The sequence below is a fragment of the Anoplopoma fimbria genome, chromosome 14, assembly GCF_027596085.1.
Source record: "Anoplopoma fimbria isolate UVic2021 breed Golden Eagle Sablefish chromosome 14, Afim_UVic_2022, whole genome shotgun sequence".
Classification (NCBI taxonomy): Eukaryota; Metazoa; Chordata; class Actinopteri; order Perciformes; family Anoplopomatidae; genus Anoplopoma; species Anoplopoma fimbria.
This window is the reverse complement of record NC_072462.1, coordinates 19,317,793-19,343,728: the sequence shown is the minus strand read 5'-3', so window position 1 is coordinate 19,343,728 and position 25,936 is coordinate 19,317,793. Positions and strand designations below refer to the sequence as shown.

Here is a 25,936-nt window from a genome sequence, read left to right as displayed (position 1 = left end):
CGTTTGAAGGGTTCACGGAAAAAAAGGGTTAAAAATGACTGACATTCAGGGTACTGACAACAATGAAAACAATGTTTTTTCTCTTTTTTTCATGCTCTGAGCAGCACAAACTAAATTCTACTCACCGTCATTGTTTTGCAAAGTGTGGCATGTTATTTTATGTTTCGGTGAACCAGCCTTTTAATCGGTGAGATGCCTGTTGCATATTTTCCATTGTTTGTCATTTTTCTTAAGAGTTTTTCTAAGAGTCTCTCCTTTCGATGCACTTGACCAATATGAAAAATAGCACTGACAAAATGTGTATCATCCTTATTATTTTGTCATTCTGGTGGAAAGATTAAACATTTTGTGAGCAATGACAATTATACTCTGACAGAAAATATGGATCTGCTCTTAACAGAGCAACAACCATCACCACACCACTCACTCAACTCGCACCGCCTCTATGCTTTGCCCTCTTTCTATCTCAACCTTTTTTCTGTTTGTTTTTTCCCCCTCTGTTTCCTAACAGCATGTCTCTCATCATTTGCGTCATATTTACTCTTATTTTCCTCTTTCACACACAAAACTTTGTCCCTCCTTCACCGTTCTCTCTCTGCCTCTATCAACGCACTCACACAGAGACACATGACAAACGGCACGAAGTCATTCACGAAAATGTTGCGGCACTCAGTCGAGGCTTAACCATTGGATTATAGGATTAGAGAGTGGGACAGATCTAGAACGCACACATTAAATACACAAACACACACTTATTCAAGTTTGAGTGAGTGTTGTTTTTGATGGTGTGTTGGTGTTTGTATTATCCTGCCTTGTGGACTTTATTTGTACTCAATGTATGCAGGATTTCCATTCTAAAACAACAGCACTTCACTGCTTGTTTATAGACTACTTTTTTACTACAAATGTAAATAGAACACTACTAATTACATTACCTACAATTCATCTACAGCTCATTTACAGGGATACTTTGACATTTTGGGATATACACTTATTTGCTTTCTTGCTGATAAGATTGATACCATTCTCATTTGTGTCGGAATATCTCAGCCTTTTCTGTTGCTTTTTTTTTTTCTTGTATTGCACATTATGCTTCTGTCTTGCATGTTTTTAATTAGTACCTGACACTTTGCATAACGATGTCCTACTCTTCATAGTCCTGATCATCTTTACTCACATTGACATTCTATTTTAAGTATTGCTGTGTAGGCTCTAACTGTTTTTGAAGGGGCTCTTTGCCCAGGGACTATGTAGCCCATTTGCTAACTCCACTGCATTTGAAGATGTTGTTTTACTGTAACATGCACTGTGGCTGTAAATGAGAAAAAAAATAACCACATTATATAGAGAGAGGACAATGAGGTTGGAAGAAATAGAGACGGCGTGAGGGATTAGATAGAAGAAAATGGAGTACGAATGATTTACCAACACTGAGGTGTGTAAAGCTCATATACAAAATATCCTCTCTCTGACTCTCTCCTCCTCTGTATTGATGAATGATGGCATGCGGGCGAGGGATGTGAGGGGATTGAATGGATGGACAGGGGAGAGCAGAGGGAGGGAGGGAGGGAGGGAGGGATGACATCAGTGCAGAGTCTGTTTCCAGCCTATCCCCTCGCAGCCCCCGGCCTGCTGTCTCCGCCCTCCCACACCTCTCCCTTGTTGCTACGGCAGCAGCACCATCCCGCCAGGGTGAGGTATTGTTTGGGGTTGGTAGTAATGCGACGTGGTGTGTGTGTGTGTGTGTGTGTGTGTGTGTGTGTGTGTGTGTGTGTGTGTGTGTGTGTGTGTGTGTGTGTGTGTGTGTGTGTGTGTGTGTGTGTGTGTGTGTGTGTGTGTGTGTGTTTATATGGGACACTAGAGGCTGCAATCCAGCACAAGTAATCACCTCTTTTTTCTTACTCAATCATCCATCCCTCAACTTCCCTCCTCCCTTTCCCTCGTCATCCTTCATCTCCACTTCATCCATGTTGTGCCTGTCGCTGTCGCTGTCTCGTCTTCCATCTTCCATCTTCCCTCTCTGTCTTATCATTCAAAGTCCTTTCATTCATGATTTATTTTTGCTGCAGTCCTTCTGTCAACTACTCCAACTTCATGCTCACACGCTGCAAACATACTACATTTTCTGCACAGAGTCCCTTTTTTTGAAATGGACATCGTGGATGTATTAAGCAAAATGTGATCCAAAGGCATGTGAATCCACAGACAAATTTCAAATTAAAACAAAGACCTGAATAAATGAGTGGACAAACAACAATGGCAGATGTTTCCACACAAGGCACGAGGGGTAACTGAATGGTTTGTTGCTAATTATGTAAATCAAACTGTGGCTGTTGCAGGCACCAGACCTCAACCCAGAAAACCCCAGAGAATATTGATTGACGAGTTAGACAACACTCTCCATCCTTCATTTTCAAAACACCACATGGAGGGAATTTCTTGGAAGATTAGAGTGCTGCAGGGATGACGTATTTTTGTAGGCCAACCCCAGAAGCTAGCCTCACACTGGTTCCCTTGAAGAAAAAAAAAGAAAAAAGGACTTTTCATTGAATTTTAGATTAATGCATAAAATAGGTTCTGTGATAAACACAAGATACTTAAGATCTAATTACAAATAAACACCACTTTTATGATCTGTTTTCATGCAGTCGCCTAAGGTAAAAAGCGACTACGGGGCTGTAAAAGAACTACACCACGGTCAAATGAGCGAGAGTAAAAACAACAAGGCTGTAAAGGGGGACTAGTCAGCATCCAACCAAAAGCCCATTAAAAAAAACATTGTTGAGGGCTCCAGAAATTTGGAGAATCTGGATTAAGGAGCATTGAAGTAACTCACCTTATTATGTTGGTTTGTACTTTTTGTAACCCATCTTTGACTGCTCAAATTTGTGATTTGTCAACAGTGTTCTACGTCCTTTAGTTGATTATTCTCAGCCTCGGTTCTACCCAGCCTGTGTATAAGGGAGCCTATGACCGTACTTTTTAAATCTGTCTCCAGCAACTTTATGAAAGTGCAATTCTAAATTGCTTTGATACCGCTTTGAAACCGAGGAGATACACTGCTTCTAAATGTGTTGAGACAAATGATTCTCATGGCCAGTAACTCTGGGTAATATATAGCCTGCCAAAATATAAACATTTCATATTATATTGTACAAATATACATACAAAAAATGACTGCTCTCTTTTTCATGGAAATACATGCAAATTTCTATTGTGTTTTTATAAGCATGCAACATTTCCTCTTTTGAGATTTGCCTTTTGTTTACTGTCTATTCTATCTTTTTGTTTTGCCCTGTCAGACAGGAACCATGCCATTTACCAAGAATTGCAGCAGTTTTTAATACTGATAGTCTGCTCTATTACATCAGCTACATCTTGTTGGAATATTAATCAAAAATATATATCACATACACAACACTTTATGAGTTGCGCATAAAGACATTTGAACAAAATGAACACATATGGATATACTCAGTGGTGTATAAAGTACCCAAAAGCCATACTTGAGTAAAAGTAAAGATACCTTACTGGAAAATGACTCCAGTAAAAGTGAAAGTCACCTATTAGAATACTACTTGAGTAAAAGTCTTAAAGTATCTGATATTTACTGTACTTAAGTATCAAAAGTAATTTTCTGATATTAAATGTACTTAAGTATTGAAAGTACCCCCCCACCGCCAAAGATATACTCCAATCCTGTGGGAAACACTGCTAGATATCTTAACAGGTTTATGCTAATTATGATAACTAAACATTAACGTTGCGGCTCATGGGATTAATCTTAATTTACCTCAATGTGTTTCCTGAGGTTGGATGGGGAGTTTTTGAATGCCAATATTTCAGTAGCTTTGGGTAAGCATAAGAGGCTCTTCATCCGGTACGAAGAATCTTTCACTCCAACATAAGAAAACATTTCTCGCAAATATGGCCACGGGTGTTGGTCTTCGTCACCACCGTGGTTTGTTGCGGGAGTAGCAGGTGCTTCCGTTTCTGCTTCCATCATGAAACCAGTCATCGTAGAGTGGAATTCTACTCATGTGGGCATCACTGGGAATCAAAAAAACAATGATTTAACTTGCAAACTAGGACCACTGATTCTCCAAACCTGCTTGCTTGCAGTCTGTGTTCCACCACAGTCCCCGACGTTGGTCTCATGATTCATTTCTTTTCTAAAGATAGATTTGATTTTGTAGCGAGTAACGAAGGTTTCAGGGGAAATGTATCGGAGTCAAAGTATCAGTTTTCTTTGCAAAATGTAGTGAAGTAAAAGTGAAAGTCAACAGAAATATAAATAGTAAAGTACAGATATCCAAAAAAACGACTTAAGTACAGTAATACACCACTGGATATACTGTATGTACATATACTCTTATGTTTTCCCAAACATAAACCCATTCATAATATATCTATCTGAGAATGGTACAGTATTTAATCGTTAATCTGTCTGTCTCTTTCAGCTGGAGTGTAGTGTTCCTATTTTTCAGCCAGTCTGTTTGTGTCAGGGTGTCTGCTTTTTCCTCCTCTCATCTGCTGCCGTGCTGCTCTCTTTCCTCTGGTAACCATGGAAATGTGATCAACATGCAAATACCTGAGCACGCACACTAAGGCTGTGTGATAGGAGATGCAAATTGCATTTCCGCTTGTAGGATTACACACCCACAAACTCAGATGCACACTCAGACGTTTACACGCACACAAACGTTCATGTGCACACGTATGCACACCCACCGCAGTCCAGCACATTTCTTAGCACATTATACCAGACATTATCAATATATCACGTGAAGTAGTAGCCCTAAACTTTAAATGGAAGAAAAAGTTAGAGTAGCAGATAATTTAGATCAAAATGCTTAGCTTAAAGCTGCATTAGTTGATGTTTAGCCAATGCAATCTTTTAAAGCTGCTAACATGTAAGCAAACAGCAGCCCACTTTCGCACCCAGTGTAAACAAAGCTGCATTCATTAGAAGTTGTATTTTTTGGCCAATGATTAATGTAAGTCTAATATTCAAAGTTATTTAGACAAATTTTTGTCTCCAAAAATTCTAAGAAAAATATACAACGTTTCTGTCGGCCTTTTAGTGCTAGGCAGGCAGCATGCAGTGGGTGTATCACAGTTTATTTTGCTGGACATGGTGGAAGGTTTAAATGATGACTGAATTTAAAGTATATTTGTGGTTTAAAACAAATCAAAACAAACAAAACAAGCAAAAAACGACATAACCTAGTCACAGAGTTTTGTTTTATTTCTCAGTGATATCAGTACCCTTTGTGTATGTACAAGCACACACACTTTTCACATTTATTTGATTCATTGTTTTCTATAAAATATTTTAATGGGGCGGCTGTGGCGTAGTGGAGAGCAAGGTAGTTCTCCAATCAGAAGGTCGGTGGTTCGATACCCGGCTTCGGCAGTCGATGTGTCCTTGGGCAAGACACTTAACCCCAAGTTGCTCCTGAAGGCTTGCCATCGGTGTGGACTGGATGATGAATGTTAGTTAGAGTCTGATGGTGGCACCTTGCATGGTAGCCTGTCATCAGTGTGTGAATGGGTGAATGATATGTAATATACTACTGATTGTAAGTCGCTTTGGATAAAAGCGTCTGCTAAATGACTGTAATGTAATGTAATGTAATGCACGTTCAAAGGCTTGAACAAGGGCATCTTCATTTTGTGTTTTTCAGAACCCTTTAACCCCTTAAATCATCTTAAAAAAATATCATTTAACATGTGATAAAGGCTTTAGAATCCAATCTCCATCTCCATCCCCCTCTCGTTTCATTAATGTCTATTTTTTTTTTTTTTATGAATGAACGGCAGAGGAGGAAAAGGGGGACGGTAAACTGGACGCTTTGTGATTGGCTGCTACCGGCTGACGTCACCTCCGCCGTGACGCGGTGCACCCATTCACAAAAGAGGAGAAACACTCGGAGAGGAGCGACAGAGTAGTGCGGTAACAATGCGCTCATAGAGAGGGGCGCAGAAAGCAAACCACCGCACAGATAACCGACAGTGAAGCCTAGAAACACAACACCTGAACCGGCTTGCCATGGAAGACCTGGGCGAGATGGACTGTCCGGTGGTGAAGCGTTTCTTAAAGGACGACAACGCCAAGTGCCTGCTGCTGGACTGCCGCTCCTTCCTCGCCTTCAACGCGGGACACATACGCGGCGCCGTCAACGCCCGCTGCAACACCATCGTCCGCCGCAGAGCGAAGGGCTCCGTGCTCAGCCTGGACCAGATACTGGCCGGGGACGAGGAGGTCCGAGGCCGCCTCCGGTCCGGGATGTTCTCCGCTGTGGTGCTGTACGACGAGAGGACGCCCGACGCCGAGACGGTGAAGGAGGACAGCACGCTGACTCTGGTGCTCAACGCGGTGTGCAGGGACTCCTCCGGAACACAAATATACCTGCTCAAAGGTAGCGTTATTATTATTATTATTATTATTATTATTATTATTATTATTATTATTATTATTATTATTATTATTATTATTATTATTATAATGATATTTATTATTATTATTATATTTATTATTATTATTTGTATTATTATTATTATTATTATTATAATGATATTTATTATTATTATTTGTATTATTATTATTATTATAATTTGTATTATTATTATTATTATTATTATTTTATTATTTATTATTATTATTATATTATATTTATTATTATTATTATTATTATTATTATATTTATTATTATTATTTGTTATTATTATTATTATAATTTGTATTATTATTATTTATATATTTATTATTATTATTTTATTATTATTATTATAATTTATTATTATTATTATTATAATTTGTATTATTATTATTATTATATTATTATTATTAATATTATTATTATTTATTATTATTATTTTATTATTATTTGTATTATTATTATTATTATTTGTATTATTATTATTATAATTATAATTTGTATTGTTATTATTATTATTATTATTATTATTATTTGTATTATTATTATTATTCAGCTGCAGCATCTAATGAGGGTAGTGTACACTCACCAGGAGCAGCAGGGTGGTAAACACATTTAGTTGAACGTTACTGACTAGTGGTGTCTATTCTTTGATTCAACCTCAATATAGGGCGGTAAAGATGTATAAATTATATTGAGGATATATAAAATAATAGAATAATAATAACACAATACCTCATTGTTAAATTCTTGCTTTTAAATGGGACAGTTACAGCCCATCAAATATGGTCCTTTACACAAAAGGTGTATTTTTTTCATCTCTAACACTGTTATATCCAAATAAAAAGGGAGCCTCTTCTTTGTATTTGTTAAAAATGTAATTCTAAATGATGATACGAGTACTTATTTGGAAGATTATGATGTTTGTCTTAATGATAATTTATTTAATCGTATTAAGGCTTTAAATGGGACATTCAGGGCCCATAATAATAATGGCTCCACATTTTTTATCTAACCTTTTTCAACCAACATATCAGTGTTATTTTATTGCCTCCATAATTATGGTGGATATTGTTTTTGTAACTGCTCCTATACACCAGAGAATTGAAATGTCTTTTTAACTGTTCCTACTCTATTTTTATGCACTGGTGTAATTTTTTTTACAATACACACACTCACTCAGTCACTCACAGCTACACACAGTCACACACACAGACCAATGGCCGTGAGCAGAGTGAATGAGGTAATGCCAATGCGTAGAAGCCACATCAAACCGTAGGGACTTACAGGACACACATGATCCTTTCAGAAACAATCCGCTCCAGGTAAATCACAATGGAAAGCTGTACAATCTAAAATCAACGCTCGATTTACCCACCAGACTATATTTAGACTGCAGGGAATTTGAAAAAGGCAAAGCTGCTGCAAGCTGCAAGCTGTGGCGCATTCTGTTTTTGTGTGCATCCTAATGACGTAGCCGCCGTGAAGCACAGGAGTGTATGTGTGTAGCTTATAAAGATGACATTTCCCAGTTAATCTGATGGGATCCCTGAGGAGCAGAGAGCTGCAGTCAGCCTGCAGATGTGTTAAAAAAACAAAACAAAGGAATGATTGAAATTGTTTTCAAATCCACAGTACTAGACATAGGACAGAGTAGGTCAGGGGTCGGTTTAATAGACTACATGTCAGACTCGCCGAATGCAGAAGTGAAAAGCTTGGTGCAGATTGTGATGCGATGTGTATGTGGGTTGCCATGTTCCTTCTGTCGAGATGTACGCCACTGTAGTGTTTTATGCACAGAAAATCCCCCACCAAAAAAAAAAATCCCTATTTCTGTTATGATCCTTGGGGATCTGTAAGTCTGTCTGTGGAACCTAGTAGTGATTGTATTTCTCATGTTTTACTATCGTATTGTTTCCAATGTGATCCTTTCAGTTGTGCTTTGCATTGTATTTTATTTTAATCGGGATGTCTCTTTTCCAGGTGGATACGACAGGTTTTTCTCAGAGTACCCAGAGTTTTGTGTAAAGACCAAATCCTTACCGACCCTCACCAGCCAGTCCAGCATCGACTCTGGCTGCTCGTCTTGTGGGACACCACACCACGACCAGGTAAGACGGCAGTAAACAGACAAACTCAAAACCTCACACATTTCTTTAGCCTGAAAAATAACACTTTAAATAACAAACAAACACCAGTGTAGATCATGTGTAAACTACTACGGAGAATGGGCAGCCGGTTAAGGCTTCAACTAAAGATTTAATTCATAATTGTGAAAAAATTCTCACAAATGCCTATCACCTTTTTAAGTAATTGGAATTTATAAATTTCTCGTCAGTCAACAAATTTTCTGGTCTGTAAAAGTCAACTTAGTTTCACACATTGACACGCAGAGTTCTGCAAACACTGCAGGTTATTTGCCTTGCGACATTACTGTTGTCCACTTTCCCACGATCATTCAACCGCATTTCCCCATTCAGTCTGGGTATTCAAAGCAGTAAAAGTATATTTACTGACTTGTTTCATCAGTCTAAAGTCCATGTGAGATAAAAAGCAATGTATTCTGCTATGAACATTTTCTGAAAGTCCACCTTTTGTTTGAATTAGTTATTTGTTGTAATGACGGGCTACACTGGAGGTCGTAGGTCACTATTGATTCACCTCTGCATCACTTCCTGTGATCTGGGTGTTGTCGTTTTGTTGGTGGGTGATCTGCTGTTTGAGCTTGCAGATTTTATGCAACATTCACAGTCACATGTTGTTTGGTTTAATTCCCCTGGAACGCATGAGGAGAGGGACGCAGACAATTCAGCCTCTATGCGTTTTCTCAGAAAAATGCATGATAGTCTCGGCCACACTGTCAAGTGGTATTCTGTTTACTGTGGCTTCCTGTTGGGTATCTCACTCACTAGTTTCCTCTTAGTATCCACCCCCACCCCCCGACCTCCTCACATTACATCTCTTAGCAGTATTGATCATTTCCTGACGCTGTGTCATTACCGAGGTCGTCAGCGGCAGTGACATAAACAGACAGAGCCAGTCAATAAGTCACACTACCGGTATAGACTGCCAGCTGGCTGACCCCTCAGATCCAATGAAAGGGAAAACAAAACTTCAACTCTTACATTTTAATATACTTAAAAATGTTTCAAATAATGTAATGCATAACATAGAAAAGTTTCCTCTTTGTGATATATTACAAAACAATAGATAAGACACAACTTGCACAAATACTAGTGGAACCCAGCCCAACAGTATGTATTAATCATACACCTTTTTTTTTTTTTTTTTTTTAAACCATGAAAGCTTTCTGTTTCTCATTATGAAGGGTGTAGGCAGTGTTCTAATGTTGGTTTAGGCATTAAATGTTATGGCCAATAATTTACATTTTCACCAAATATTCTCTTATCTAGACTGATAAAGTGTGATTGCAGAAAATGTACAAGGTGTCCTCAACGAAGCGTGAGAGAATGTTAAATGTAAATCACCGAGATAGATCATTTAAATTTTATGGTTTGACATTAGTCAGTTCATCACACATCCACTTCTGTTTCCTATAATAGCAAATAACTCTGCTTGAAACTAACAAACTAAATAGCCCGTATCAAATGACCCTGCATTAATTACACAGATAATAAGCAACCCCTGTCAGATGAAAGGCGCACCTAATGTGATTTTAAAAAAAAATATTTAAGCAAGGTCACACTTATACCGAAGTCATCCGCCATCTGGCTTCTGCTGCACAATGAGACAGTGACTTCTTTGTCTTATGATGTAAGCTGTTTTTAATTTTGGTAAATTCTTTCCAACATGGCTCTCCAGGTTATGTCAGGAGATGTTTCTTCATGTATTGACTCAATGAATGAAGTCTTAGTGACTGAACGAATTATGTACTGACTTTCTCAGAACAGAAAATCTGTCTCTTCACTGCTGACTTCTAATGAAATAATAAATTAATCATCATCCTCCCATCTTTCTTTTTGTCCAGGGTGGCCCAGTTGAGATTCTCCCGTTCCTCTACCTTGGTAGCGCCCTTCACGCCTCAAAGAAAGAGGTTTTGGACGCCATAGGAATCTCCGCCTTGCTAAACGTTTCCGCCGACTGTCCCAACCACTTCGAAGGGGCGTACCAGTACAAATGTATTCCGGTGGAGGACAACCATAAAGAAGATATCAGCTGCTGGTTCCTGGAGGCTATTGAGTTCATAGGTTAGTGAATAAGTTTGTGACGTTTGTGTGTGTGTGTGTGTGTGTGTGTGTGTGTATGGGGGGTGTCTTAGCAGAACAAATGCTTTCCCGTGGTGGATGACCATTAATGAAACAAGCTCCCCTCAGGCATGTTTTGTACTTTATGTGGTTTGATTTTACGTTTTTGCTTCATTTAAATTCATAAAAAAACCAACAGAAATCTTAGTTAAGTTTTTTTTTAAGCATCTCTGCCAGAACATGTCAAAGACAGTTTTAATATAATTCAAATCAAATATTCTGGTGATTATGAGCAGAAACGTGAAAATGCGCACCACAATTTACTAGAGCCCAAAGGAATGATATCTCATGTCTTGTTTTAAAACCCAAAGATATTCAATTTACTGTAATTTAAGCCAAGACAAAACAGAACATTCTAACATCTGAGAATCTGAAATCATAAAAATATTTCTCATTTTGCTTGAAAGTTGACCGAAAGATCGACAAAAAATATCAATCTTTTAACATCTTATTTTTGTGTGCTTCCTCATCATTGCTGGAGTTTACCCCAGAAAATAGATTTTAAGGAAAGGCTTTAGGTACCAGGCACACTGTGCCTATAGAGCAGGCACACACGTTAATAAATTAGACATTGATTCATTGGGATCTGTTGAAAATTGTAACTTACTAGTAGCCCATTATGACATATGTCATCAGATTTAGGAAGAAAAAGAAAGAAAATACCTACAAAATATTGAATAAAAAAATAAAAAAATCCCAATCAGTCATTTCTTTGGAGCATTATTTCTCATTTCTGTTTGTGTATGTAATATAGGCAAGTGTGTGATTTGCATTTGCTATGCATATGAGTATGTGGTTTCCGTGCTGTGAGTGTATGTTCGTGAGCATGTACTCTGATGTGTGTGTAGGTGCTGGTATGCGTCATAGTTAGCTGCTGTGGGACCAGAGTCTGACTCATCCACTGTTACCGGGTGAACAGGCTCTGTGGTGAAGTTACCTGAAATCTGTTTGTGTGTGAAAGACAGAAAAAAATTTGACAGCGAAAAAGCACAACAAGAACCAAAGATTGAGAGATTGGTGAGGTGTTTGTTATCAATCAAGCCATTCTGTGCATCTAGAGAAATGGCAGTAAATACTATTTTGCTTGTGTGCCAGAGAGGTCATGGAGTGAACTGGATCAAAGCAGTAATTTTATATTCAAACAGCACCATAGTCAGTTGGATTGAGTTACTGTAAATGCTTTAATCAAACTATTACCTAAATCTGGTTATTCAAACTAACAAAGGAATTGCATGCAGCTAGAAAAACTTAAAGCGATAGAGACATAAATAGGACAGGGGAGGAAGTGTGAAAGCGGCTGATGACTCAAATTTCTTTGCACTCGTGTGTTTCAGTTAAATGTGATTTGCTGCTTTCTCACTTTGACGCGAGTTTGGCTGCAGAGAGAGGGAGGGACATGGGAGTGTAGAGGAGAAAAAAAACCGGCTTGAGGCAAAGCTGTACATCTGCTAAGTTTTAAATACTTGGTGGATGTAAAAAAAAAAATGCATTAAGAGTGATAGTTTGTTTGTTAAAGTTCAAGGTGCCCACAAAAAATGATGATGGGAAACAACAACGACTTAAATGTCCATTCTTCTTCTGTTCAGAGAGCACTGTTTTTCTTAAAACATATAAAGAAAGAGCTAAACATGAGGCTCAGCCCAGGATACAATCTTTTTGCACACATGAGGCACTGATGGAAATGTAATGCATTAACACATGAACAGCACCAAACACTCTTGGAGCCCTTTGCTTAAAGATGAAATAAACCGGAAAACAAAGTCATTGTCCATGACGAATTGAGCTTGCAGCAAACCACAAAGAAAAAAACCTCATACCAACAAAACAAAAACAAGTCCGTGCTAGCGGCTCTGCAAGGCTAACCTTAGGCTCAGTACTGCAACAAAACAAAAACAAGTCTAAGAGTCTACAGCCATGCTAGCGGCTTTGCAAGGCTAAGCTTAGGCACAGCACATATACTCACAACATGCTGATGTTTAGTACTCATAATGTTTACCATGTTCATCAGTTTAATTTAGCGTGTTACGCAGAGGCTGATGTGAATGTCATTTGTTTTGCAGGCATTTTGTCATAAACAAAAGTATTGGAGAAATGAAAAGTTTAACCTGAACATGGCATTAGAGGGTAAATCAGGATTACCATAGTCATTAGGGAACATCTTCTGGGAACCATGGATGTATAAAATATGGTGCCAATCCATTCAGTAGATGTTGAGATATTTAAAAGTGTTAACTTTGTGCTGTTGGTGGCGCTGTAGGAAATAATGAGGGCATCCTCTGGTGAGCTTGAATATCTGTACCAAATCCATGACAATATATCTAATAGTGATATAACAATCTGGAGACTTTTGTAGTACCCCATAAAACTGAATTGTATTTATTATCCATGGAAACGTCTAACCTCTGACCCCCCACCTCTCTTGACAGATTCAGTACGGGACTCCAGTGGGAGGGTGCTGGTCCACTGTCAAGCAGGCATCTCCCGCTCCGCCACCATCTGCCTGGCCTACCTGATGAAGAGGAAGCGGGTGCGTCTGGACGAAGCCTTCGAGTTTGTGCGGCGGCGTCGCAGCATCATCTCCCCCAACTTCAGCTTCATGGGCCAGCTGCTGCAGTTTGAGTCCCAGCTCCTCGCCACCTCTTGCGCCGCCGAGGCAGCCGCCACAGCGAGCCCGCTTCTCGGACCCAAGTCCTCGACGACCACCACGGTGACGGCGGCCACGCCCACCTCGCCGTTCATTTTCAACTTCCCAGTTTCTGTGGTGAACTCTGCCTACCTGCACCACAGCCCGATAACAACCTCCCCCGGCTGCTGATGGATAGCCAATCGCAGCCTTCCCCCAAATAACTTATTCGGAACAGACTGGGCTGCCATTGGCTGGAAGAGCTGTCAATCTTACTGCCCGCTCCAGTATATACATGCTTCCAGGGCAGGGAGGCGAGAAGCGTCAAGGTGCCTGATTCAAAACCCAAATACTGAAAACAACTTTTTAGAGTCCAGAAACCAGCCAACACTCCTTCCATTTTAACACAAGACTTCTTCAAATGGACCAAAAAATTAACTGGCTTTCGACATTTGTTTCAGCAAAAAGGTTCGGTCGGAGTGTTGGACGGACTTATCTTTCCCTGAAAAACAAAAACAACAACATTCACAGGGGCGCAGTGACACACAAACACTGACACAGAAAGGCGTGAGCAGCAGCAAACGCTCTCTCTGCCTCACTCACTCACTCACTCACTCACTCACTCACTCACTCACACACACACACACACACACACACACACACACACACTCACACACATATTCATGACTACCAACTGAATAAGCTCAGTATGAAGACAGGGTCTGTTGCTATGGAGACAACAGGGCTTTAGGAGAGGAGACGGACACAGGAAGGAAGGAGGAATTTTAAGCACCCGCTCTTTCCCCTTTGGGTGTCCCTCCTGTTGCCAGACAAAAGAGATGGATGGAAAGAAGAGGGGAAGAGACGGTGATAGAAAGCAGGAGCCTCTTCCGTGACAGGTGCTCTGACCGGAGCTTCCTGTCTTTTATATGTCCTCTTCCTCTCTCTGTCTCTCCCCCACACCTTCCTCTCCTTTCATCTCCTTTTCATCCTTTTTATATTCCTTCCCTCCTCCTCCTGTCATCTCTGCCTCTCATCTTCACCCCGTCCGCCCCCTCTCCTCTGCTCCTCATCTCCTCACTGAAGAGCCTAAATAAATAGAATAAGTTGCCAAATAAAGGCCAGGGCCCTTGAAAATGAACTGGGAAGCCCCACTAAAGGCCCCTGATACACACTGTAGGAAACCCCATTCAGCTACATTACAGAAAAGCTGTTTTGGACGAAAGGGCTGAAAGAAAAAGCTGTAAGAGAATGACATTGAACATGATTTTCCTTTAAGATCAGAGGGGACATTTTGGAGAATAGTGGCTCTCACTTAAAGGACCGCCCTGGTGGCTTTGTATGTTTTATTGCATTATAAATTATTTATATTTACTTTTAATCATTTTCCAAAACATGCATAACTGTTAAGACATTGATTTCAGCTCTTTTCTGCAAGTTTTTATATTTATTTTCATAGCAACTCAACTGAAAACATTGACTCCTTAGGGATGCTTTGGACATTTACATTTTTTTTAGTTAATGGTGTAAAATGCGCATCACCAGAGAGTGGTTCCTTTTTAAGATGTTTGTGCCTTGTTCAAAAAAGGCATCCAATGGAAAGCCGATTGCTGAATGTTAACTTAAGAAAGATCTCAGCATTTCAGCATTGTAGTACGGACTCTTATTCCACAATGTCAAAAGAGCAAAAGCATCTCTCTTCATCTCTTACATTCATGTTTTCCAAATAAAAAAATAGACTTTTACACTTAAAATTAAAATAACGAGAATTAGACAAAAAATGCATTTGTGAAGTATGCCGTGACATTTTAAATATGATCGAATTGGAGAAATTTTATAGGCAATATTTCTTTTGCATATCGTTGTGGCTGGATTTTAAAGACAAGATATTCAAACAGAGGTGTTTTACACTCTGCTTACCAAACATCAGGGTGTTGTTCCTTGTTAGGGGAATCCAGGTCAAACAGAAACACAATCACTTATTAATTTCACCTTTTAAATCCAAACGGAAAAAAAGAGTGATGGAGATAAAAGAGAAGATAGCTTTAGGCTCCAATAACAGGTATTTGTATTTTTTTGTTTTTGAAGTTTGTCCACAGCTCTCCCTGGCACTATGAAGTCTTGCAATACTGTACTTACAATCCACTCAAGGAAAACAGCGATAGCAGTGACTTTTTAGGGTGTCACTCAAAAATATCATGTCAAATTTTCATAATGTCACAATCTAAAACAGTGTTTGTATTGCTTCGCCCTTTTGACCAGGCTAAGCTTTACACTCTGTGCTAGACATCCAAAGGCACAATTTCCAACCATGGTTGCTTTTATACCCAGGTCCTGATTTTTGCACGACAGAAACACACAACTAAGCACACACAAACACACACACACACACACACACAAAGGAAACAAACAAAGAAAACAAACCTTTTTTCTGTTTTTGACGATTGTCGTCACATTTTTCTGTAGCACTTTGAAGTGATGCAATACTGTATTTATAATTTATGATTGATTTGAAAATCAAGGTGATGGTAGACTGACTAGACGTTGCATAAAGACATTTCGTCCATCTAGAGAGAGAGACAGAGAGAGAGAAAAGAGAGGCAATCAGTGAAAAACGCAATACTTTGTACACATCTGTGTGGTAATTGTCTGTCTGTCTGTCTGTCTGTCTGTCTGTCAGCCGGTCTGCCTCTCTGTTCGTCCATCTGACTAGACTAGACTGTCTCTCTCTGTCTGGTCAATGCTGTTTACCCATCATGGCAATATCAATCCTCCATTTGGACATTTATATTAAAAACAACTTTCCCTCAATTTTATTGTGGAATGAATCTGTACATTTATTTATTACTGAAGATCCACTGTTGAATAAACAATGTTCTTAATTAATAAGTTGTATGTGCTTTCTTTATATGATATTGTGTGGAACTGAGTAGATATACAGTATGAATACACAGAATTTCATAAAAGGCAATCATATGATATATAAAATATTTGGGTTAGAACCTATTTTGTGGGTGATGTAGGAACTAGTACATGCAGAAATAGAGTAGATGCTTTATATGGATCAACGAATCCTCTTAAACTGATGCTTTCAAAATGTGATAACATGGGAAATAATTGGAAAGGATGTATTTATGTCATTTATAATACCAGGTACCCCTTTGTGTGGTATTTATTTTACGGCCCTTTAGAGAAAAATAAATATTATCTTGGAGCGCCACCCAGTGGTGAGAGCATTTAATTGTCCTCAGCTTGTGGCGTTTCTCTCAGGAACCAAGGTCAGCTAAAACTCAATTACTTTCTAAAGGATAGGTGACATGCAAACTTAAGCAAGCTTCCAGCTGTCTGTCAAACTCTTGAGCGTGCTTGTGTTTCTTTGGAAAACCCTAGTTATATAAAATAACTAAAAAGTGTCATAGTATAGTATGTAGATATAGTCATAGTATATTTTGTCAAAAACAAAGTATAGTATGTTGGGAAAATAAAGTCGTAGTATAGTATGTATAGTATGAAAAAAGTAATACACGTCAAGCACATATATACCCCTTCTTCACAAGTGAAACAATAAATGCAATATTTATCATTGAAACGTTGTGACTGGTAGCCAATACTCTTTTTCTTACTCTAAATCCAACCTTAGCAATGAAGTACTATTTTTTTTTTAAGAAAACGTCAAAATATAGCATGTCTAAAAAGTTATAGTGTAGTACATCGTAAAAAGTTGTAAAAAATGTCCTAGTATAGCACATAACAATAAAATAATTGAAATTGAAATAGAATGTTGAAAACGTCACAAATAACTGTAGTATAGTAAAAGTTGTAGTATAGCATGTTGAAAGGAGTTATAGTGTATATCAAGAAAACAAACAAGAACTCATAGTATATAAGGTAAAAGCATAGCATTTTGAAAGAGCCCAAAACAAATCCAAGTATAATATGTTTTTAAAAGGTTGTAAAAAGTCATAGAATAGTATATTGAAAAAAGTAAAAACTAAACAAAGTATAATATGTCCAAAAATGATATATTATAGAATGACAAAAAAAAGTTAAAAAAGCCACAGTATAGTATGTCGTAAAAAGCAGAAAAGAAGTCATGGTATAGCATTTTGAAAAATCGCAGTCTAGTAAGTCGTAATTTTCTTTTTTTAATTCATAGTATAGCATGTCGAAAAATCTGAAAAAAGTCATAGTGTACCATGTCGAGAATTGATAAAAATAGTTATGGGGTAGTATGTCAAAAAAACTCATAAAAAAGTGATAGTATAGTATGTGGGAAAACATCATAGTATAGCATGTTGAAAAAAGTAGCAGTATAGTATGTCGAAAAAAATCATAGTATCTTATGTTGAAAAAGTCATATATAGTCGATGTCATAAAAAAGTCAGAAATAGTATGTTGAAAAAAGTCATGTTATACTATGTTGATAAAGTCATAAAAAAGTCATAGCATAGCATGTCAAAAAAGTCACAAAAAGTCATAGTATAGTATGTCGAAAAAAGTCCTAAAAAAGTCATAGTATAGTATTTTTTTTAAAAAGTCATAAAAAGTCACAGTATAGTATGTTGAAGAAGTCTTTAACCCTTCTGTTATGTTCATTTGTCAGAAACAGCAATAATGTTCCCGGGTCAATGTAACCCGGTGCATGTTTAATCATCCAAAAGTTGTAAGAAATTAAAAAATCCTAATAAATATAGTTTGTTCTTCATTACCAACACCATTACTAACAATTTAATCAGTATTTAGTAGAATGGTGATATTCACCCCTCACAGATCATAGTTCCATTTGGATAACTCACTCGTTTTCATGAAAAATACATGTTTAAACCATTTTTTAGGTACATTGGAAAAACCAAGATATAAATTGCATTAGTCCTACATAACATATATATATTTTTTAAAATTTTACATTTTGAAGCTTTTCTTTTAATGGGGTGATGTAGATGAATAGAGATGAGACAACTCTTCTGTTCAGGGTCATATTGACCCGCTCACTTAAAATCAAGCCAAATGAGTCATAAGGATTTGTATTGAAAGTAAACTTTATTTATGTTTATTTATAGTGACTTATAGACCCCAGCAAGGATAAGGAGCCCCACATATGCATGTAAATGCATTTCATCCAGCTCCTTCCACTTCTCCCCAAAAACACGCTTATTATTTCGACATTATATCATGTCGAAAATCATTAAAAAGTCATAGTATAGCATGTCGAAAAAGCTCATAGTATAGCATGTCGAAAAAAGCCATTAAAAAGTCACAGTATAGTATGTTGATGAAGTCATTAAAAAAGTCACAGTATAGCATGTCGAAAAAGGTCATTAAAAAAGTCATAGTATAGTATGTCGAAAAAAGTCATTAAAAAAGTCATAGTATAGTATGTCGAAAAAAGTCAGTTTAGCATGTCGAATAAAATCATAGTATCACAGTATAGTATGTTGATGAAGTCATTAAAAAAAGTCACAGTATAGCATGTCGAAAAAAGCCATTAAAAAGTCAGTATAGTATGTCAAAAAAACTAATTTAAAAGTCATAGTAAAGTATGTTGAAGAAGTCAGAATAAATGTCTGAAAATGTTATGAAAGAGTCATAGTATTTTATGTGGAAAAAAAGTATAAGTATAGTATATCAGAACAGTCATAAAAAGTCATAGTATAGTTTTTCATAAGAAAAAAAGCATATTAATAAAAGGTCATTGTATAGTATGTAACAAAAAATTCATTGCATGGTATATCAAACAAAAGTCACAGTGTAGCCATAAAAAAGTCATAGAGTCATATTAATGCCATACAAATACCATTAAAGATGTCAATGTAAAGTATGTCTCTTCTCTTAAAACTGTCATACTATAGTATGTCATAAAAACGAAATAGTACAGTATGACTGAGATTATGTCATATTGTAGTATGCCACAAAAATGTAATAAAAAACGTTGCAGTATAGTACACAAGAACATTTATTAAAAAAGTATAACTTTGACATTTTTGACTTGTAAAAAGACAATTTCATTTTCAATTGCAATCTATACTGACATTTTTTAAGCCATTCTATACTATGACATTTGCTGTAAATCTAACTTTGTTTTTTTGTTTGATAAAGTGACATTGTCTTACTGTATACGTTTTGCTTTTGATGACCAGTCAGACTTGGCTTCCCCACAAACCCTTCTTCAACCACATCCCTGCTACAGTGAGTTCTTATTTGGGTGAAAAATAGCCCCTCTAAAAGAACCAGCTGACTTCAGTCAGAGCCCTGTGGCTTCAACATGCCAGAGCCTCCAGCGTTTAGATGGATTACAGAAAGGGATGATTGAATGTCTTTATCGGCAGAGGTATCGATTATTTTTGCTTTATCTCACCACCTTGATTTACCATCCAATTGAGTGTTTTTGTTGATGAATTGCTGTTCTCCGATTGGCCGACCTTCCAAATGATTTTATCCTCCTTGCAATTTATCTCCCAACAAATCGGGTAAAAATCAAATGAACAGTAGAGGAAACATTAATGAATCTGTGTTTTAAGACGGTAGACTACCTCCCTAATAAGAAGTCTCTTTTTATCTAAATGAATCCTCTTGGTCTTGCATATCTCACTGTGTCTGGATAACATTCGGAACCATTATACCTAGAGCTGCTAAGGTTTATTGATTAACTTTGTTCTGCATAAAAGTACATTAATCATGACAGGTTTGACAGTTTAACAGTGCAGTGGAAGGTCAAAAGACAATATAAAAAAAGCATTAAAAGTAAATTAAAAGACACCAGCTCATTTTAGCTCTAGATCCTGTAATTAAACTTTAGCTTGTGAACCCAGTTATTTAGTTAAACACCGAGCTCAAACTAATGCAGTCTAATGAAACAGCCCTGAGGTAAATCCTACCCTCATGAAGGTTATATTGTTTCGGTTTTGATTGAAACTGTGTAGAGTGATAGAGTGATGTATAGAATGTTGTGGTTTGTGTTGCATATAATTGTATTGTGTTACACTGAGAGGTTTTTGAAATATATAAAAGATAAGCACATAATAAATATATATATATATATAGGCTTAGAATAAGGACATCCATTTGACCTTGTAATTGCTTTGTGGATTGCCAAAAATGACTTCAGTGGAGGTAAATTCACACAAAAAAAACAGAATACAGAGGAAATATAAATAAAATAAAATATCCTATTTGGTAACAACATAGTGTTAATAAACTGAACTAAGAATAAGACTAACACAAAGATACGCTTTGTTAAGTACTTTTTATTAAGATTTTTCTTCTGTGCAAGTTTATCTGTTCCACACGTTAGCTGGTCAGCAGCTCTGTACAACAGTCTGTACAACAGGAAGTCAAACATTACTGATGAGGAAATGTGTTAATTAAACTGGTGGCATTTGGTAGAAGGCAGGTCAGAAGGTGAGGCATGGATTGATTGAACACAAACAAATACACACACACACACACTGCACCCCTCCAATTTACAATAAGATGGCTGACTGGCCCTTGACACAGATAAGTAGAGACAGGCCAGCTAAAACACAATTCAAATATTTTTCACATTAAAAAAAAAAAAAAAGTATTTGAAATGAGAAAAATAAACTCAAAATCATCCTTAAAAGACCCATATAAAGGATCATCTGGATTTAATTTATTTACAGTCTTTAAAAACGAAGCCCACAGCTCTCTGCTCATAAATGATAGAGTTCTGCTGACCTTAGTGAGGTCAACACCATGAACTCCACTTACTCTGTGAGAGCCAAGAGAGCCAAGAGTGACGCTGCCACTTAATCCGACATATTTGTCTTTGTGCTGACTCTGATCAGGGGACACGGGAAACGTAATAAATCTGTCTGGTGTCTGAAAAACAAACCTTAAACTTGCCTTATTTATCATTATAAAATTAAACTTGTTTTGAAATGTTAAAACCTAAATAATTGAGTTAAGGAAAAACAATAACTTGAAGGGCATTATGTTTGTAAGAGAAAGGTCTTTTAGGCAGTTAAAATCATATTTCATTCATATGACTGGCTTTTACATAGGGCCGTATACTGTGTAAACTCTGTCAACTTGCCCTTTATCAACTTTTCACTTTTACAATTTAATTTCAAGCTTGTTAGTTTTTCTGATTTTGACTTGACTCATCAGTTATTTTGTCTACCAAATCATTTCATTTTTTTTAATTTCATTTCCCTGAAATTAATCACTTTTAAATTTGCTGAAATGAGCACAACTCAATTTATGTTATTATAATTCATTGTTACTGGGATGAACTATTGCTGTCAAACGAGTGGGCTGCAAAACCGCTGATGCGAAGATTTCACGGGTTGAAAACAGTTCTGACAAAAAAAAAGTGAAATAGTTTTGGGGCTGCTATTCGGAGCTACCAGTTCACTTTCTCTGTGGACATATTTAGCACACTTCACGCATAACATGGATGTTAACAGTTTTTTTTGCCCTTGGCTCAGACCAACGTCATCTTCACCTTGCAAGTGCATATCAGCTGAAATCTGAGTTTTTCTGGCAGACGCTGCAATGCTAACAAAGTCAGGATAACAACAAAAAAAAATCAAACATCAGAGCAGCTTTGTCAGAATTAAATGGCCCGTCCCTCACTGATGACTAAACATCTTTTGATTTTGCAACGGATGTGAACCAGCTCTCTTTTGTTGCTGTCCTAGGGTGGGTGAACCATTCATAGTACTTTCATAGTGATATCAAGGCAATCTTTTCATTCTTAAAAAACAGTTAAGGCCATTTCCCTCTCCAGTCCACAGTTTCAAGGAATTTTTCAGAGACTGCTTGACTTGACCTGACGTGATGGACATAAAATAAACTTAACTCATGTGTGGTCCCATGTGGTGTACAGTGTCATCAATAAAAAAAAAAAAAAAAAAAATACTCATAAATAATAGACAGAAAACATGGTCAGTATAATAAAAAAAACAAGAAAGAAACAGTTCAGGTGTACAGTACGTTTGCTAATCTTCTTGCTGTAATGAGGTTTGTCATACATGTTAGTGTGTTACTATAAATGGTTAATACAAATAAAATGTGATACCATATTTAGGTATAACATATGCATTATTCTATGTGTCATCCTTAACTTCAATGAATCTGCAGATCTCGGGTTATAATAATATCTTTTGAAGCCTGTGACCAGCCCGCTGAATGGCTTGCTAAGATACAGTGACTAGGGTCACTTTTCACATTTGCTTATAATGTTTGAGGAGTGTAAACTCAGCAGTATAAAGATGACCTAAAAATGAAGATAAAATAAAGAAACTTGCAAGGAAGAAAACAAAAATGGAATAGGACCCAGGAAAACACAAACAGCACTGTGTAAAAATGCCTTCCTGATATACAGTACATTTGTTTTCTTCAACTCAATACTACAAGCCAGCAATTCCCCTGTTGCACCACTAGGGGGCACCAACAGTTACTGGTAGAGAGCAAAGGGGCTAGAAGGCAGTAGGTTCATGTAAACAACAAACACAGGGAACTCTGGATCCATGTGAGACATTAAAACACAAAACAGAAAGATGCTGAAGTGTTAATGGCTGGCACACGTGAAGCAGAATGTTATGTTATGGTATATAATATACATTTTTAACTGCAATTGACTCTGGAAAAAGTCAACCTCTGTCCCTATACTTTTTCTTGTGGTGGTAACAGTCACTTCTCACAACAAATGAGATAATGTAACAAAACTTAACAATAGCAGACAGCATGTGCACCATCCAGAGAAAGAGCTCGCTAAGTCCATGTTTGGTGAAATCCCCTGACGGCATTTCTCAATTCAAACTCTCCAAACTGGGTTAGTGGTATGGTTTGAGTTGCCATGTGCGGCTTTTGTGCGGAGGGAAAGTATGACTCACACAGGTTTCACACAGATTTGTGTGCAGTGTGTGTGTGTGTGTGTGTGTGTGTGTTATTTGTACATGTAGTGTCACAGTCTGGTCTCTTGTGGTCCTCCTGGTTCTGGTCTAAGACTTCAGACTGTTTCAATCCGAGCTGAAACAAGCAGCGACCACCATGTTTGACTGTGGAAGCCCATGTGGAAGTTCTTTAAGATGTAGATTAAATAATGACCATTAGGTTCAAACTAAAGTCTCTTTAGTCAAAAAGTCAGTTTTTAGATTGTACTCTAGAATGTCTTGGGGGGTGGACATTTGAAAATCACTGATTCCCTTTAGCTAAAGGTGCTCAATACATAATTCAGAGCACATCTAGAGCCTCCACACGTCTCTCAACATGAAGACGGCTGAGTCGGCCGTTAGAAGCTGATGGGGACCAGCAGCACAGTGCTGACAGATATCTTTATATCTTATATCTTTAAATTCCAAATATTTGATTGCTGCTTTATTGATGCCCTTCATTTTGAATTGAGCACCTTTGAGGCTCAGAAATCAGTATGTTTAGGTGTCTGTTTGCTGCTTGCTTGAAACATCTCAGCTCTGCCCAAATTTTGGATTTTCTGGCCAATTAAACTAAAGGGCTTTTCTGTGTGGATTCTAGGTTTTGCTGGCCCCAGCTGTCCTTTGAAATGAACTGGTTTGGAGCGGCTGGTGGATGTTGGAGATGGTCCCGGTATGGATGCTGGCGAGGGGGTCTGTAGCCGGCACTGGTAGCAGCAGTGGATTTGTGTTCTCCTGTTCATGTTCTTTTTTTATTGACTTCTGGGTATTTGTCCGCTGTGATCTCTTTTACTTCTCTCTGCTCACGCTCGTTTTATAATTTCTTCTTTGTTTGCAGCAGAAAGGAAGTGAGAGAGCGCACAGAGCTGTGTGTTGTTTACATGAGCCTCATTGGTGAAATATGTCACAAGCTACAACATAAAATGTACTGGATTTCTCTTCTCTCAGCACGACAATTGCCTTTTCTGGAAGTGGCCTCAGGGTGCTGCTTTGCTGCTGTGGATGATGCACAAAGCCGAAAGAGGACACAATATCAAAACAACACATTGAAAAAAAAAAAACTGGGGGTAGATTACATCAGGGATGTTTGTTTTGCTTTGGACCGTGTCCTGTTCTAATTGGTTTTGCTAATTGTTTTAAGGATCAAGCCAAAGAGGCCTGCAAATTTAAAAATCTGTTTACTGGTGCACTTCCAGGGATGTTGAGCAAACCATTTGCATTTTCTCCAGCTAAATTAGACCCAAGTAATGAATGAATCCGATAGATTTTGCCGCCTGCTGCTTTGGACGGAGCATGTAGCACACCCCGAAAACTCATCCTCCTTTTTCTTCTCCTGTTAAGACACATCCAGGTCTGTTTCAGTGGGTCGTCTGACCTACTGCGTGATCGGCACTTCACCTCGCCCACCTCGAGTTCAGCTCTGGAGACTTTCATTTGGGGTTCTGAGGTTTGAAACACCCACTAGTTCATTTCCAGTCCTCTCAAGAGAGTGGTTCTAGTCCATTACAGTCTGGCCCTCTTCGGGTCCAACTGTGATTGAGTTTTAGGTCTTCTGCTCCGGGGTGGCGGCAGGCGTAGCCACACTCTCTGGCTTTACAATCTGGTACGTGATCAAGTATTCTGGGTAAGCCTGTGGACAAAGAGCACATTAAATGTAAAAACCCCCCCGAAAGATTAGGTTTATATAGAGCTGAAATCTTTTCTTCATATATGAATAGAACAGAAAATAATTAAATTTGAATGACAATCGATTATTCAGCATGTATTACAAATGTGAGGATTTGCTGCTTTATATCCTCATAAATTGAATCTTTGGATTTTAGACCATTGCTCAGCTATGTGAAGATGTCACTTTTGACAATGAAAAAATCTGACAGGCATTTACATTTTTTTTTTGTTTGTTTCTTGCAAACAAAATAATGAAAAAGAATAATATTCCAAAGAAAATTGATAATAAAAACACTTCTTGATTTGTACAATTAAGAAACAAAAATGTTTCAGGCACATGAACAATTTGTCTGTTGTCATAAACAAGAGTGTGTGTACTGACCTGCTCCCCTCTGTAGATGACGTACTCTGCATACGCCAGTCCGTTGACACTGGGTCGTCCTATAACCGAGTGGTGCCCGGGGGGGGCGTGGGCCATTTTCATCGCACTGAACTGAAGAAACGACTTACCCAGCGTCACCCTGCAGAACAGCATCTGCCTGAAAAGTTAACAAACAGAATGATGCTGTGAACGGTAAGATCCATTTTTTTTTTTTTACTTTATAATGTAATGTAATGATTTGTAACAGTAAGTTTCATTTTGTTTCCTGCAATAACACACAACTGTGGTTCCTATTTTCTCTCTATGCCCCAATTCCATATTACATAATAAAAGTACACAATATTCTAATTTTCATAGTATATTGTTTTTGTAATTAGTACGCAAAAATGTGTTTTACTTTTGTGCACTAACAGGAAATGATACAAGTGCAGATAGATTGGGATCAAAACTGAGCTTTGAATACAACTTTGGAATAATAACTGCCAAGAAAAGTTTGGATTTTTCCTTCTTTTTCTTTGTGCAATGCATTGTGGGACAAGAGAGTCCATCAAAAGTATATCTAGAAACCAAGTGTATTCAGTATACATGGCAGCATCTTCGAGTAAACTGCTGTACTTTAGCAGTCTTAAGAAACTACATAATTATGATAATAATTAGAATCA

At 37.7% G+C, this 25,936-nt stretch overlaps 2 protein-coding genes across 2 annotated transcripts in view; one reads left to right on the top strand and one right to left on the bottom strand.

The window, feature by feature from the left end:
• The first annotated feature begins 5,829 nt into the window (after positions 1–5,829).
• Positions 5,830–16,204, top strand: dusp4 (dual specificity phosphatase 4). Its single transcript, XM_054612015.1, has 4 exons — positions 5,830–6,422; positions 8,424–8,551; positions 10,429–10,648; positions 13,132–16,204. Exons 1-4 carry the CDS (start codon positions 6,053–6,055, stop codon positions 13,518–13,520), a joined length of 1,107 nt encoding a protein of 368 aa, XP_054467990.1. The 5' UTR covers positions 5,830–6,052; the 3' UTR covers positions 13,521–16,204.
• A 5,023-nt stretch (positions 16,205–21,227) lies between these two features.
• The window catches only part of LOC129102065 (poly [ADP-ribose] polymerase tankyrase-1-like), a 73,758-nt gene continuing 69,049 nt past the window's right edge, over positions 21,228–25,936 (bottom strand). The window contains 2 exon segments of the mRNA XM_054612007.1: positions 21,228–24,854; positions 25,275–25,431. Of these exon segments, the coding sequence (XP_054467982.1) occupies positions 24,768–24,854; positions 25,275–25,431 (244 nt within the window). The 3' untranslated portion in view covers positions 21,228–24,767.

What these genes read in the sequence shown, in the direction of transcription:
- dusp4 (XM_054612015.1), top strand. Translation starts at nt 6,053, where the DNA reads ATGGAAGACCTGGGCGAGATGGACTGTCCGGTGGTGAAGCGTTTCTTA. An exon ending in ACAAATATACCTGCTCAAAG is followed by an intron (nt 6,423 to 8,423) that starts GTAGCGTTATTA and finishes TCTCTTTTCCAG; the next exon opens with GTGGATACGACAGGTTTTTC. An exon ending in GGAGGCTATTGAGTTCATAG is followed by an intron (nt 10,649 to 13,131) that starts GTTAGTGAATAA and finishes CTCTCTTGACAG; the next exon opens with ATTCAGTACGGGACTCCAGT.